Source organism: Globicephala melas, chromosome 13 (assembly GCF_963455315.2).
Source record: "Globicephala melas chromosome 13, mGloMel1.2, whole genome shotgun sequence".
Classification (NCBI taxonomy): Eukaryota; Metazoa; Chordata; class Mammalia; order Artiodactyla; family Delphinidae; genus Globicephala; species Globicephala melas.
Window position 1 is genome coordinate 9,691,063 of NC_083326.1, and position 15,651 is coordinate 9,706,713.

Below are 15,651 nucleotides of genomic sequence, written 5' to 3' on the forward strand. Positions count from 1 at the left end.
AAATGAGATTGTTTTCTTAATTTCTCTTTCTGATAGTTTGCTGTTAGCATATAAAAATGCAACTGATTTTTGTATATTGATTTTGTATCCTGAGAGTAGTATTTCATTTGTTTCAAGGAATGTAGGAATGGAGAAAGAATCTCAAGCTATTATATATACCCTGGTGATTTTTCCTGTGCCATTTGGCTTTTTTTTTTTTCTTCAAGCACAGCATTTTAAAATCTATTTTATGGCATTCTTCTCCTTGTTACGAACGGGTGACTCAGCAGCTCCTGTGAGGTGGGATATTTCGTAATAGATAAGATGGTAACGGCAATAAAATATATTTGTGGGGTAGCTATATTTTTTCCAACTCAACAGGGACAGCTCTAAGAAATCATAAATCATCTAGATGTAACAAGGTTAGAATTAAAAGGCATTAGGAATCTACCAACAGATAATTATATTTATTTTTCTTTTTCTCACTGCACATCATGTCTAGAGAATAGAGTTGTGTGCAAAAACTCGAAGAAAAAAGCCCCCCAAACCATACTGAAGGAATTTAAATATGAAAGGTGTGAGAAGTCCAACAACCCAAAATTTCCGAATCCCCAGACAGCTAGGGCGATGATTCCAGTCAAAGAATTCAGAACCCACAAGTCCCTTCTTCAACTTCTGAAATGAACTGTCCCCAACAGAAAAGAGAGGTTTATAGTTTTAGTTTGGTTTTCTCCTCATTGGTTTGTTGTTTACTGCTTTCTTTTGATTTCATTTATATTCTCTAACTTTAAAACAAAGTGTAAGAATGGCTTTTATTGGTTCATTCCAGCAAGACTGTGACAGCCAAAGTTCACTACTTTGTTTAAAACTAGCAATTAGCTATTTTATTCATGGGTGTTCCTGTAGATTCTTTTCCATTTTTAAAAGCATCATCTCCTTCGGAAAATCCAGCATCCCATTTACTCTTTGATTCCAAAAGTTAAATTTCAGTGAAAAAAATAAAAACAATAAATGAGCTAGTATAAAATTTGTTTTCATCTGTGGTTAAGGACCACAGATTTGTTTATATCTGTGATTAGTCTCATGGATGACTCTGGTGCAAAATTTTGATTGTGGGGAGGCTGTGCACATCTGGGGTCAGAGGGTAAATCTCTGTATATTCCACTCAATTTTGCTAGGAACCTAAAAACTGCTCTAAAAATTAAGGTCTATTAGAAAGAAAGAAAGAAAAAAAAGAGAGAGGGAGAAGGAAGGGAGAAAAATTTAGTCTCCTTAGTAGATTTTTTATTTTGTTAATTTATTTAAAAGTAAGGATTATTAAATAAATTTAATTATGTAACTATTACATAATATATAATACAAACATTCAATAGATAATGTAACTATTATAGAAAGTTATGCAAATAAAAGATTCTTAACAGAATTCTTAGTTTAATAATTCTTGACTCTCATCTAAAATTAACAGGCATAGGCATTCTACTCCTGGCCAAGATTTCACATGTTTTTAAAATATATACTCAGTCATTCTTCAAGTACTTTTTGACCAAAGCTATGTGAAATGCAAAAGGTATAGGAACTAATATGTGTTTCTAAGTGCTTGCTTAGAAAAGAAAAAAAACAACGCATCCTCTTTTCTAGGAAACTAAATATTCTCTAAATCATTGTCAGAAACAGTTAACTTCCAGTCATTCAGTATCAGTTTCTAAATGCCTTGGAGAACACTAAACATCCCTGTTCTCTCTCAAGCAGAAAACATTTCATGCCTCTGGCTGGAGATGTCTTATTAGTCACCTTGAAAAACAGTGAAAGGCACACACAGGAAACGAAGCATTTGACTGTGTGAAATGGGGCAACTCTCCTTCCTCAAAAGTTATCAGAAAGACCTTTGACTTTGAGAGATGAATCACTAAAACTCTGCCCCCGAAGACTGCTGCTTTCTGAAGACACAAATAAAGCTGAATTTCTCCCCTCCCATAAGGAAAGGAAAGATATAGGTTAAAGTACATTTGCATAACACATATTTGGTGATCCATGGATAAAGCTTTATACAGTCATGATGGACAAATCTTTCCTCTTCCTACTAATGCGCTGCAGTTCTGCTCTTAGCCTCAGTAGGCAAAGTAACTGGCCTTTGGGGAACAAGGAAAAGTGCTATATTTTGAAAACTTCAAATAATCATCTTGAGGTCTCATTTCTACAAATCAGTATAAAATCAGTGCCCCCATTTCCTCATCTTTGAAACGGGTACTAGAGAAGAGTAGATGATTTCCACTATTGTTTTCAGTGTCGGCATGGTCTTGGTGAGAAAGCTGGTCAACTTTATCCATGTTATTTTTCTGCCCCGCCTCTCCGCCAAATTGGAAATCAGTTAACAAATGGAAGTTGACCTAAATAAGATCAGCACAGTAGAGTTCATGAATTTTTCTCTCGGGTCTTTTAAAAAAAATCCGAACTGTGAGGAGTTGGGGTTACTTAGGATTATTGCATGATCTTGTTCTTCTGAGATTAATGAGTGAATTTGGTTCCTAGAAATGTTCGAGTCTTGAAGTGTCTTTGCTTAGAGTTATGAGTGCTGTATTTCTTTCAAATATTGCAATTTTAGATGGAAGAAAAAATCCTCATTTCCATTTTTGCAATTTTTTTGCCAGTTATTCCATAGCAAGTATTTATGTGTTGACATTAATTATTATAAAGTGCCTTGAGATTTGACTCTGCTGTGTAATTGTATGCTATTTGTACAATGAATTCCTACTATTTCATCATTTGAAAAGGAGTACCTTGCCAGTACATATTTGATTCTCACTTTAGTGTCTGAATTGCAGGGAAGCTGCACTTCGTGGGCGAAAGGAGATTTTCTTTGCTTTTAGAGCTCTTAGTACAGCTAAATGTCATGTCAGAGAGCAAATCTGTTTCACATAGGTGTCCTGAAGATGGCACCTGAACTGGCCAAACGGGCTCATCTGAAATGAGAGCTTTTCCAGTGGAGCAGTTGCTATTGTGTTTGTCTGAGAATTTTTTCACTGCCTTAGATGTCAGCCATTTCTAAAAGGCATTTTTTTTTTTTTTGCTCTATGTAAAATATAAGCATTATGAATTGTCTATGGAAAACCTGTACCTTGTCCATTGTATTAGGTATTAAGCAAAATTAACGTTTTGAACAAAACAAAAACAGTCCCTTATGCATTACTGATACATTCAGTGTTGAGGCTGGACCCTCCCATTCCACCTAGCACATTGCATTAGGCACGTTCCTTTTCACTATGTGGTACTAAGTATTGATTTTGCTAAAGAGCTGGTCCATTGATATCAAGCCACCATTACTTCTCTCAAAGTCAAGAACCACATTGTGATGTTCCCAGTGGGAATCATGGTGGGCAACTGAAAACTTGGGAATGGAGGACTAGGCATGCACAGCATTTTTATTTTCAAATATGCTGAAGAGAAGAAAAATGGGAGTTCCCCCCTAAAATTCACTGAAGTCAACAGAATTCATGTGAAGCCTGAGGTTTTAAAGTAACTAAATTTTAGAAGACTAAAAAAATTGCATGTAAGTTTTATTAAACCTACGATCACAATAATATTTTAACTTAGATCTATTTGATTTCAAAAATGTAGAAGAATAGAAAAAGAAAATATGAAGGAAGGAATGAAGAAAAGAAAGACATCACAAAACGTTATTATTTCTGTAATAACTAAAGCAGTTTTCAAAATATGATATGGATTTACTGCAGTCCATCTTCAATAGAGAGAATTACAGCAGATTTCTGAGGAAAATTGTGAACTTTCTTTTCTTGGAGAGGCATTTTTAATATGATGATATGGACCATTTAATAAAAACCAGCCCTTTGGTAATAAAGAAGGACCTTGTTGTAGGTTCCTGCAGCTGCTTCTCTCTGATCTAGATCTGACAGATACTGTATTTTTATTTGGACAACTGACCGTTGGTCATTTGTTCCTTTAGACTAAATATGAGTCTAGAGTAAAACCTTCATAATTTTCTTTGTTTCTAAAACTATACTCTCAACCACCTAATTACACCATCTTGATTGAACACACATATTCCTCTTTCCCTTTACATTCTTAAAAGCAGTTTAGCTCCTTATACCACCTACCTGAAGCCCCCATTCCCTTTTGCCTTAGAGAACCAATACCACCAAAGATTTGCCTTAATGTTTTCCTTGCAGCCCCATACTTGAACCTTGAGATTGTACCTGCATGGGTTTCTCCTCTCCATCTTTGATAGGACTTCCTAGCCTAGAGATAAGGTACTTCTCTTCAAACTGCTCTTGCCCTCAGAGTTCTATCCAGTTTGCTGGATTACACTTTCCATATTTGAAGAAATATTTAATCAAGTCTTTGCCCATTTTCTGGTTCCATTTGCTAAGCGACTGCATCTGTCCTGGGCCAACCCTGTATCTCCTCATCTCCATCTTTGAATGGGGTAAGCCTGAAGCCCGCTCAGTGACCCAGAGGACCTCTAATGCTTTGTGAATATAGACAAATGAGTTTTAATATCAAATACCCTCTGCAGGCACATTTCGCTTTTGCATATCTTTAATATGATATCTTGATCTTTTGTATCTTTAATCTCCACCCCCTTCAGCATTATCAGATTTTCTATCTCCTCTGCCCTTTGCTGACCTCACTGAGCCTCCCAGAGAGGTGTCTCAAAATTATCTCACAAACTAATTATCTTGAAATATTTCCTGCATAGAAATTCTCTTTCAAAAGTGAGACATTATCTTCTATCACTGTATTTTTTCCACTTTACCCAGTAGCACTTTTTAAAGAAATAAGTCATCAGAAATACTCTTCTTTCATCCACACTTATACCTACTATGCAGCTGTGTTCATTTTCAATTTAACTGGGATCTGTTGACTCTGAATATGAATGAATAAAGTCAAATCACAGCATCCTTAGCATGATAAACAGTATTTTAGTCAAACTAAACTGTGTTCTCTGGAGAAAAGGTGTGTTTCCACATGCAAAACTGTCCAGATAGCCAAAGGCTTGTCACAAACGGCTGTGTGAAACCTCTCTAACCATAGTAATCTGACTGAAAATTACAATGTTTGCTACCAAAGAGGAAAAATTGCAATTCTGCATTCAGGCAACTTGTTTCAGCAGATTCATCTCTCCTATAACTTCTTAGCTGGATGTGCTTCTATTTTGTTATGGAAGATAATGATAATGGTTATTATTCGTATCATTTTATTAGCAATGCCTTGAGCACCCGGTAACTCTGATTTTTCTGACAGTTGACATGGCATGTTTAAAAAAATTGGCATATCGGCTGGTAGATAATAATGCAGCCGTAGCCGGGTTTGGTACATTGAATGTCACTGACATCGCTACTTATGAAAGGAGAAATAACCCTTTTTTTCTCGCTTTTTCACTTACGATTGCAAGGCCCAGACAATTCAGGCAACACAGTCAGTGCCGTGCATATTTTACTACTCTCCCCGGAAGATAGAGCCCTGTCCTACTGGGTCTATTTCTACTGTTTAAAGGGGCAATGTTATCCTATCCCTTAAATATATGAGGGTAGAGGGATGGAATGTTCTCAACGTGAAGAATGGATTAGTCAGATCCTGGCATAACTCTCTGAACTGCTCCAGGGCCCCTTTGGGTGACTTAGGGAAAGCCCACTTTGTCACGGATTATGAATGGCTTTTTTTGTCTCCCTTGCAGCAGTGAGCGAAGGACCAGCCACCCAACAGCCGCCCATGTTGCCCCCAGCACAGCCTGAGCATCCCAGCGGTGAGGAGGTGCCCAGCAGAACCATCCCCACAGCCTGTGTTCGACCAACTCATCCACTCCGCAGCTTCGCCAACCCTTTGCTACCTCCACCGATGAGTGCAATAGAACCGAAAATCCCTTATACACCGCTTTTGTCTCAGTCAGGTAAGTGCCCATTTGTTTACACTTAAAAGCTTCGCTATCCCTGGTGGCTCCACGTAAGTACGTGAGGGTTCCGAGAAGGCCTGGACATAATGTATCTTTTTGACATTGATTATGTGCCCAGTGTGCTCGTGTCTTTCACTGATGTTTGTGGTGCAGCTTTTAAGTATTTGCCTTATAAGCAACTGGCTGGTTGTAGGCGCCTTTCATTCCTTTGGAAAGTTGTTCATTGATCCTGAATGTCAGTCTAGTACTTTTAATGTGTGCTATAGGTATGCCCACTAGAGAACACTGGAAAAGTTCTTCTGCCTGCCACGTGAGTTGTAGGATTTAAAGCTAGACTCCAAGACTAGAGTAAAAGGTATAGAAGTCTGCAAAATCACTTTTTAGAGAAATGCCTGTAAATCTCATAATTCTGCTTTGTTCTTTTCATTAGTCATCTTGCAGGGGTTCTTATTTTAGAGTTCCAAGGCCAGAAAGGCATATCAGACCAGTGTAGCGTCTAACTTCCTAATTTTAGAAATAGAGAAACCACAACTTAAATAGATAGGAAGTAACATCTCTATGTTTCCTTTCTAAGAAAGTCAGATGGCAGAGAGGAGAACCAGAGTCCCTAATTCCCAGTGCAGTGTTCATTTTATTACCTTAGCTGGTATCCAGTGAGGCTGAACCAGAGCTCCTTTTCGTTTCTGTTAGGGGTTAGGGAGATGAAGGGGGCGCAGAGAGGGACAAAGGAAGAAGAAGAAGGAGGAGAAGGAGGAGGAAGAGGGGGAGGAGAGGAGGAACAAACAGATAGGATGAAATATAGGTCAGTAGCTAGTTAAGTAGATACATAAAGAACTACATAGTGCTCAGAATTATTTGGAATATTGGCATCATTCTTAGGTTAAAGTGCAGCGTTGCAAGGAAAACATGAAGGCAAATCTTTGGTGATGTTGGTTCTCTAAAGCAAAAGGGAATGGGGGCTTCAGGTAGATGGTATAAGGAGTTCTCTGCCACATTTCACCAGGGTTGGTCTGGTGACCAAAGAATGCAATGGAAGTGATGGTATGTTACTTCCAAAATTAGGAATAAGCTAGTAATGTTCAATGGTTCCAAGTACATAGAGATGCCCCCTTAATAGACACAGGCAGCTGGATGGACCCGTCGGCCACTGTACAAATACATTTTAGTTAGTTTCTGTTACTCAGATCCATGCCCACAGCGATTTTAGTCACTGCATTAGTATGTAAACCTCACAGTGACTGCTTAAACTAGGAAAAATAAGACTGCAATTATGAATCTTACATTTATATTAACATTAAGACTATATCTTGTTCCTGGCATCATGTTAATAGATTTGTGTGAATCATCTCTGGTGTTCTCACCATTCGTGTAGTGTCTCATATGGATGTCGGCTACAGGAGGGATGTGGGACTCCATCCCTTGAGACGCACGCTGCATGTTGCGCCTGGGCAGGATGGGGTCTTCTCTGACACATGACTGCAGGTCATGACTTCATTTCACAGGAGACGGATCTTCTAGCCCAAAAGAAGCCCACACTAGGATTTAAAGCAAGTCTATATTGTCCAAGCCCTTCTCCCACTCCCCACGTATATATCCCACATACACATCATGAAGAGAATCTGCTACTTGGTATTGCCCCAAAGCTATGAGGTCTTTACTAGTTGAAACAGGGACAATTTGAGGCAAGAAAATGTATTTCATGAAATTCCTGTGTCAAGAGCATGCTGCCTGGTGATTTCTGGCTACACTCAGTTTCCCGCTGAAATACCAACCAAAGGAAATGATCTTGGAGGAGACATATTCAGGATAGATGGCAGGTTAATTGCAACTACTACTAATAACTAACCTTTACTGAACATGTGCTATGTGACCTGCATGCTTCTGAAGACTTGTGGTATGGCATATGATCCTCAAAACTTGGTGAGGTTGCTACTTTCTTAACCCCATTTCATGGATAAGGAAATTGTGACACAGAGCATCTAAGTAGCATATTGAAGTCTACACAGCTAGGGAGTGGTGCATCTTTTCCCACCTTTCTTTAACTGCAGAAAGCGTGGGTTCTGAACTTTTAGGAACTCATTTGTAACTCTTAGTTTATGTCTAACTCATTTAATGACAAAAACAAAGATAATCTTTTAAAGCCTATTAAATTAAGTCATTCTAAAACTGATAAAAAGAAAAAAGTGTGAAACATCTGAAATAATTCTGAGTTGGGGAATACCATTTTCTCACAAGGCTTCTTCCCTCACATTTTAATAAGGAGAGATGAGAATTTTGTCAAAAGCTTTTTCTGCACCCATTGAGATGATTGTATGGTTTTTATTCTCCAGTTTGTTACTGTGGTGTATCACACTGATTGATTTGTGGATATGAAAAATCCTTGCGTCCCTGGGATAAATCCTACTTGATCGTGGTGTGTGATCCTTTTAATGTGTTGTTGGATTCAATTTGCTAGTATTTTGTTGAGGATTTTTGCATCTATATTCATCAGTGATACTGGCCTGTAATTTTCTTTTGTGTGTGTTATCTTTGTCTGATTTTGGTATCAGGGTGACGCTGGCCTCATAGAGTGAGTTCGGAAGTGTTCCTTCCTCTGCAATTTTTTTGGAATAGTTTCAGAAGGATAAGTATTAACTCTTCTCTAAATGTTTGGTAGAATTCACTTGTGAAGCCATCTGGTCCTGGACTTTTGCTTGTTGAGAGTTTTTAAATTACTGGTTCAATTTCAGTACTTGTAGTTGGTCTGTTCATATTTTCTATTTCTTCCTGGTTCAGTCTTGGGAGATTGTACCTTTCTGAGAATTTGTCCATTTCTTCTAGAGATGTTTAACTATTTTATACTGACAATACCAATTTTATAACACCAAGAAACTAAAGTGCTATAGTACTTTATACTGTTGACTATTCTCTTTATTTGGAAGTAAAGGTCTTATTTTTGAGGAACTATGTAATACAGAGAAAAAAGATGGAAATTATATTCAAAAGTCCATTTTAAATGAAAATTTTGCTGTGGCAGTAATATTTTGTTTGGAACACAAGGTTTGGATATCAACCCATGCTCCAAGTGATCTATAATAACAAAAAATGACCCCCAAATGACCCAATGATCCTAATTTTAGAAAGAACATCTGATAATAGGCAGAACAAAGCACTTTACCTTTATTATTTACTAGTTATTGTTTTCTTCTAGTTACAGTAAAACCGAAGCTGCCTTAAACAAAATCTGGCACAATGTAGCATAAATGAGTGTATTATATCTTTAAAAGATGGAAAGGAGAGTTTGTTCTTCTCTCTCTACACCTATTCTCTCAAATAATAAGCATATTTGAAGAACCGTTCTCTGTTCTAACGTCATGTGGACAAGATCTCATTTTCTTTTATTTCCATTGCACGTTTATAAGTCTTCTTTTGTTTTAATGTTGTTTTTGTTTTTAGTGGAACTATTTCTTACAAACTATCTTTTCTTTCAGATTTTCCAATATCTCTGGCTTGCATTTTGGGGGTTGATTTTATTGTTTTCATAGTAAATACCATCCTCCCCCACTCACCTGAAGCACACCCCACCATCACTTGTGAATTATTAAATGCCTTTCCCTTTTTTGTTTCTCTTATTGTCTCCCTGTGGTTCCTGTTCATTTCATAACGCCCTACCTCATGATTTTCAAATAAGTTCTCCCTGCATTGCTCCTGACACATGGTAAATAGTATGCTTTAAAGAAAGGGCTGATGTTTACCTATTCTAACAGAAAAAAAATTAGCAGACTGACAAATGTATTAGCTGTGACATTAACTACTTGCTTCTTAGTCTAAAAGGTGAAATATTTAGAGCTTTCGACAAATTTTAATTCTAAGAAAATCATTACTGTAGTCAAACTGATTGAAGAAGTAAAGTCATTCTCTTGTTGGCTTAAAAAAATACCTCAAATAATTTTTCTCTGGGTTTCACAATAAAGGACTGTGTAATTACTAATGAGTTTATCTTTACTTACCACAAGTAATCACTTTAGAATATGGTGACGTGAGGCATCGCTGTAATTTTTAAAGATCACGCCCAACGAGAAGTTCCTTCTGGTTTGAAACCATTTAAATTAGGATCAGGGAAGAAGTTATTTCCCTCCTCAAATTCCTGTGTGTGGTTTTTCTTGGGCAACATTATCGATCTGTGCCCAGTTTGCCTTCCAAAAAGGCATGCGAAGCTATGTTTGCAGCAGTTTTATGTGAGGTACAGGGCACCACGTAATATGCAGTAATGACTTCCATAGAGTTGCAGAGAATTTTGCAGTATTTCTCTAGTAAATGGTAATTAGAAAATCATCTTGTTGTCATAACGAGTGACATTGTACCTACCTGAAAACACAGGTTCATTCCTTTATTTTTTCCTTCCACAGTTAGAAATTTAGCTTACTAGACTCTAGGGTGTTTTATGGTATTTCTTACAATTTCATCGTCACCTCGTGATAAAGTGGTTCCATTTCTTAATGCTTCATCTCTGTGTGGTCTTTACACGTATCAGGGAGGCTACACATACTGCACTTTGCAAATCACAGATGTGAACATATAAGTGATTTGGTTCAGTCCCCTTTCAGATTAAATAGAAAATGTTTGATAAGAGTGTTGGGTTTATGGCATTATAGATCTGACATAAATTCTACAAAGGGCCAAGATAGGCTGTTTTTTCGTTTTTCTTCTCTAGTTAAAATTCCTTTTAGCTGTGAACTGATCAGCTGAACTTTAAATGAACCTGGATTAGGAGACCATTTGTCTTCTGAGGCTGTAATTCTAAAGGGAAAGAAAATGTGACCTCTTAAATAGTGACTTTTATATCGTAGCGCTGTTTTACAACATTAGCCCCCCTGGAGTTCTTGCATCTTTGTAAAGCTGCATACGTGCTGTATTGCCCTCCGTTTACACATTGCATTTCTACATGTTTTTATTTATAAAAGCGAAAACCTAGAACATCCTGATCTTTTCAATCTTCTAGGGATCGATATGTCAGTGGACATGACAAGACCAAAACTCACTTCATTGTACTGCGAAATTGAGTTTGATTTTCCTTCTATAAATTGTGGCATGTGCTTCAATTTGTCTGAGAACTGAGGACAAGGAGTGGGTGGAGGTGGCTGACAGTGGACAGAAAAGGCATTTGATTTATATTTTATGGCTGGTTGGAAAATCATGTGTTCCTGCTATAACCTGATCTTTTTGGCAGGCCTCATTCAGTAAATATACTATCACACAAAACTGCCAATAAATTACTATGAGACATTAATACAATCCCTTTCCCTGCGTCACCTGTAGTCTACCGTTGGGGCTGTTCATCAGGATTCCACCTGAGTATTCCATTCTGCTGAAATGAGTCACAGGCAGAGGTCAGACATCCTTTAGCAGGTGGAACCAGAGGTCACTTTTCAGGCCAGTCAGATCACATAAATCACTGGCACAGTTAAGTGGGAAAGATGTGTTGATTTGATGTTTTTGGAGCCAGTACCACCCATCAATTTCAGAGTGGAAAATTACATCGCCTCCTTCACATTTGATCTCATGTGTAGGCTCATCTCTGTGTGTGTTTTTGGTTTTTTTGTTGTGGTTTTTTTTGGTAGGTACCCCCTTGAAATTGTCTTGTCCTCATTCTCGACAGATCGTTTTTTTAATAGATGAGATTTGATTTGGTCTAGTCATTCTAAATGATTACTTGGTAAATGTAATTAAGTCAAGTTTGCTTTATACATCACCAATATTTGTGACTCTGGAACCTACTTGGTGTTTTAAAAAAATACTATTTCCTTTAGTATGGTGTTCCAGTATTTAAATAGAAAAAAATCTCTGCTAACTGCCTCAAAGAGAGGGAAACCATTTCTAGAGGACACTTTATGAGTAAGCCACGTGACTGGTACCTCACTTATAAATGACAAAACTGAAGCCTAAAAAGGTTAAGCAGCTTGCCCAAGGTCAACAGTTGAGCTAATGGCCTAGTTGAAAGAATTCAGAGAAATAGAACGCTGAAGAAAAATAAAGGATTTTAGTTGACTTTTTGTGCTGTGAGTAGTTATTCTTAGATTGACTTTTCCCCTACAAGCAGGCTTCTAGGATGTTTCTAGTTATTAAATATCACTCAGAAAGAATTGTTTTCTAGCAGGGAGGTTGAGTTATTTAGCTTAGTGTCTGAGTAAATGTTTTCTTCCTTTATGTAGGCTAGACAGAGGAAAGGAGTTATAGCAAGATAGGAACTAGACAGGAGCTCTGGAATAACTCCTATCAAACTCACCTGTCCAACCTGCCGGATCCCTCTACAGGAGGGCAAGGAGCCAGGGAACTGACATCTGTTGCTTTCAGCACCATGAATGGCCAGGGCTTTGGAGTCCAATAATAAAATTCAGATGAGCAGAAGCAAGTGTAAAACAAAGATAAAAGTTAACACACACGAGAATATGACTCAGATTGTGGCTTAGAACATGTGAAGGTCAACGAGAGTGAGAAAGGAATGGCTGATACTTTTTAGAATTGCAAAAAGCTGTTGGGAAGAGGGGGTGAACGAGCACCATTGAGTCAAAATTTGAGTCCTTTTGATCAGATTTTTATGCAATTAAAAAAACAAGAGAGGGCTTGCCTGGTGGCGCAGTGGTTGAGAGTCCGCCTGCCGATGCAGGGGGACACGGGTTCGCGCCCCAGTCCGGGAAGATCCCACATGCCGTGGAGCGTCTGGGCCCGTGAGCCATGGCCACTGAGCCTGCGCGTCCGGAGCCTGTGCTCCGCAACGGGAGAGGCCACAACAGTGAGAGGCCCGGGTACCGCAAAAAAAAAAAAAAAAAAAAAAAAACGAGAAAGTATTGTACCAAGAATTGCTAGATCATAAGTAAAAATTGAGGCTAATTATCAAATTTAAACAATTAGACACTCTAGGGTTAAAGTATTGCATTGCCATCTAGATAATCATAGAGAAAATGAAAACAAACCTATTTTCAGAACGTTGTTACCTAGTAGACTATATAATTTGAAACATATAATCTACGAAGAATGTCCTTGGATTATACTGGAGAGTGGTGGCCTTGTGGTGACAGAGAATGATGAGTGAAAGGGTGAGGAATAGGTTTTTTGCAAGGCAGCGATTATTCCTTTCGCATATCCTATGAACCTGCTAGGTCACATGGTTCATTACTTCTATATAGATGTTGTTACTTGTGAAATATCTTGAGGATCATAGTACATTGGACGAGAATAGCATCCCCTTTATTCCTCAAAAGAGGGAGTGAGGCCCAGTGCAAATAGAGTCCTGAGGACTACTCCCTCCATTATGCCGGTTATGGAATTCTGCTCCCCTGAATCCTACTAATTCTAATCTGTGGAATTAGATAAACTTTCCTCTTCAAAGAGGAATAAAATGTGAAATTCTAGCAATCTTAATTACTGCATAAATAAGGGTGGATGTTCTCTCTGTATTTCTTCTTCGCTTTGTGAAAGAGTATAAGTAAGAGAAAGGTTTTCCTTTGAGTACAGATTCTGAGCTGCACACTGTGCATCTTAAGTCTTCTAAGCATTTGACAGACCTCCTTATGGTTCATCAATGTGTGTCAGATTCCAGTTGCTTTCTTTGGGAACGGGGGAGATTTTGAAACAGACAAAAGGTGTTCACATAAACCTCTGTGTTAATGGATTTGTTGAAAATGCGTTGTGAAAGATCTAACACACTGAAACAATCTCTGTGATTAAAAGCGAGAATTTAACCATCAGTGAACTATTTCTGAAGATATGACCTGCAGTATCTAAGAGAATGCGTAAAAACCACTTGAAGATCCTACTTCTTCTGAATGTTTATAACTTTTATCTTATTGGCAGGGACTTAATGGGAAATTCAAGTACCATGTTAAACATCTTCCTAGAGTAGACTTTCATCTTAGGTTTGCAGAGGGTTGATGTTCTTATTGCCAGAATCTCTTTATTTACCATAATATCAAAGCTCTCAGAGGAGAATGCCTTTATCTTTTGTGGCAAAAGGGATTCCAACAAATTGTTTTTTAATTTGGTGCAAAACAACCATCACTGTTTTGCCCATTTGATTTGATGGTATTTATAGCAACTGCTCTTCTCGCATCTATTCCAAATTGCCCTTCCTAAATATTCTTCTTTCACATTTTCCATCCTCTTACCCAGTTGTTTGTATCTTTCTACTCCTGTGGTCACCTGAGTCATGATTTTTTATAGAAACAGCGTATTTCAGACTACAGTAATGTGTTTACCTAGTGTACCTTTAAAGTCTGAGATTATTGGTTTAATCTTTAGGTTTGATAGGTGCTGCATTTAAAATTATAGTTATTCGTTTTCTTCTTGGCTCCTCCCTGGAGTGGTACCACAGTTAGTTAATAGAAACAGAATGTTTTGGGCACACAGGTCTGAGCTGATGCCTGCCGTGGTGCAGGACTAAAGGCAGGAAGGCACCATGTAATGAGAATTTGGCCAGTCTTCCTGTTCTCTTTGGCAGGTGCAAAGTGTGACTGAAAGAGGACTTACAGGAGGAAAATAATAAAACTCCACTAGGACTCAGCTCCCCTATTCATTGGGCAGGTTGGCCTTGAATAAGTCATTTAACCTCTGTGCTTCCATTTTCCACAACTATAAATGGGGAGAATAAAATCTAGCCTGGAAAGAGTTTCATTTTCCTAAGGGAGTCAAAGCATGTAAACATGAATGATGCTAGTTAAAGATGTTAGCCCTGAATCCAGGAGCTTCTGATTTGATATAATCTGGAGACCACATTGCCTTATAAATTGGGCCCAGTGAAGTTTCCAGTGCCCTATAATAAGAAACAGTGGCATCATGTGGAAGGGGGTTTAAAAGTACATTTTAATGGTTCAATGGCTGGTGAAACAAGATCTAACTCCTGAAGGTTGTATTGCACCACGAGTATGTGCACCAGAGAAGGGGCAGCCAATGAAATGGGCCCTTGCTTGGCAGACAGAATGGTCTTGAGCAGAGAATTTCAGAACATCTGCTCAGAGCTGTCTGAATATCATTTCTTAAGTCTAGAGAGAAGCATAACCTCTTTCAGTTAAACAGGTCTTGCCCTTAAGTCATAAATCCATCCAGCAGCCGGGAGGCTATTTCCCACCAGCCCCTTTAAATAACCAAACTGCTTTAGATAGCATTCCCCCTCCAATTTCTTAATCTGTCTCTCCAGCCATTGTTAGGAATGTCTGTTCCTCAAGCCACTAAGGATTTATGTCCAGTAGATGTATAGATTTGGTGGTGTGGTGCTTGACTTCCTCTCACTTATAAACGATGCATCTCCTGAATAGCTTCTCATGATGAACCAATGTAAGGTGACTTAAGCCTTTGGAATTTCCAAGGTCCCAGCTCTCACTTCCAGCTTAGCCTGCAGAGGGAAGAGCAGGGCAAAGCAGATTAAGAAGTGAGGACCCAGAAGTGAGCTGCTGAGAGTGGGAAAAAGGATATGTCTCATCAAACACATGTAAAATATTACTGACACCTTCATCTTCTCATTTACGAATAATATATATGTTCTTTTCTAAGTTTTTTTAATTGAGGTGTAGTTGATTTACAATGTTGTGTTTATTTCTGCTGCACAGCAAAGTGATTCAGTTACACATATATATACATTCTTTGTTATATTCTTTTCCATTATGGTTTATCTCAGGATATTTATCCTATACAGTAGGACCTTGTTGTTTATCCATTTACAAATAGTATATATGTTCTATGAAGAATATTATAGTATGGCTCATTTCCAAATGTGATTTGAGATATAAATT

At 38.0% G+C, this 15,651-nt stretch overlaps 1 protein-coding gene across 1 annotated transcript in view; it reads left to right on the forward strand.

Annotated features, from left to right (window-relative positions):
- Positions 1-15,651, forward strand: part of DCC (DCC netrin 1 receptor) — a 1,168,069-nt gene that overhangs the window by 1,103,366 nt on the left and 49,052 nt on the right. The window contains exon 28 of the mRNA XM_060310806.1: positions 5,672-5,884. Coding sequence (XP_060166789.1) covers positions 5,672-5,884 — 213 coding nt within the window. The remainder of the gene's footprint in view (positions 1-5,671; positions 5,885-15,651) is intronic.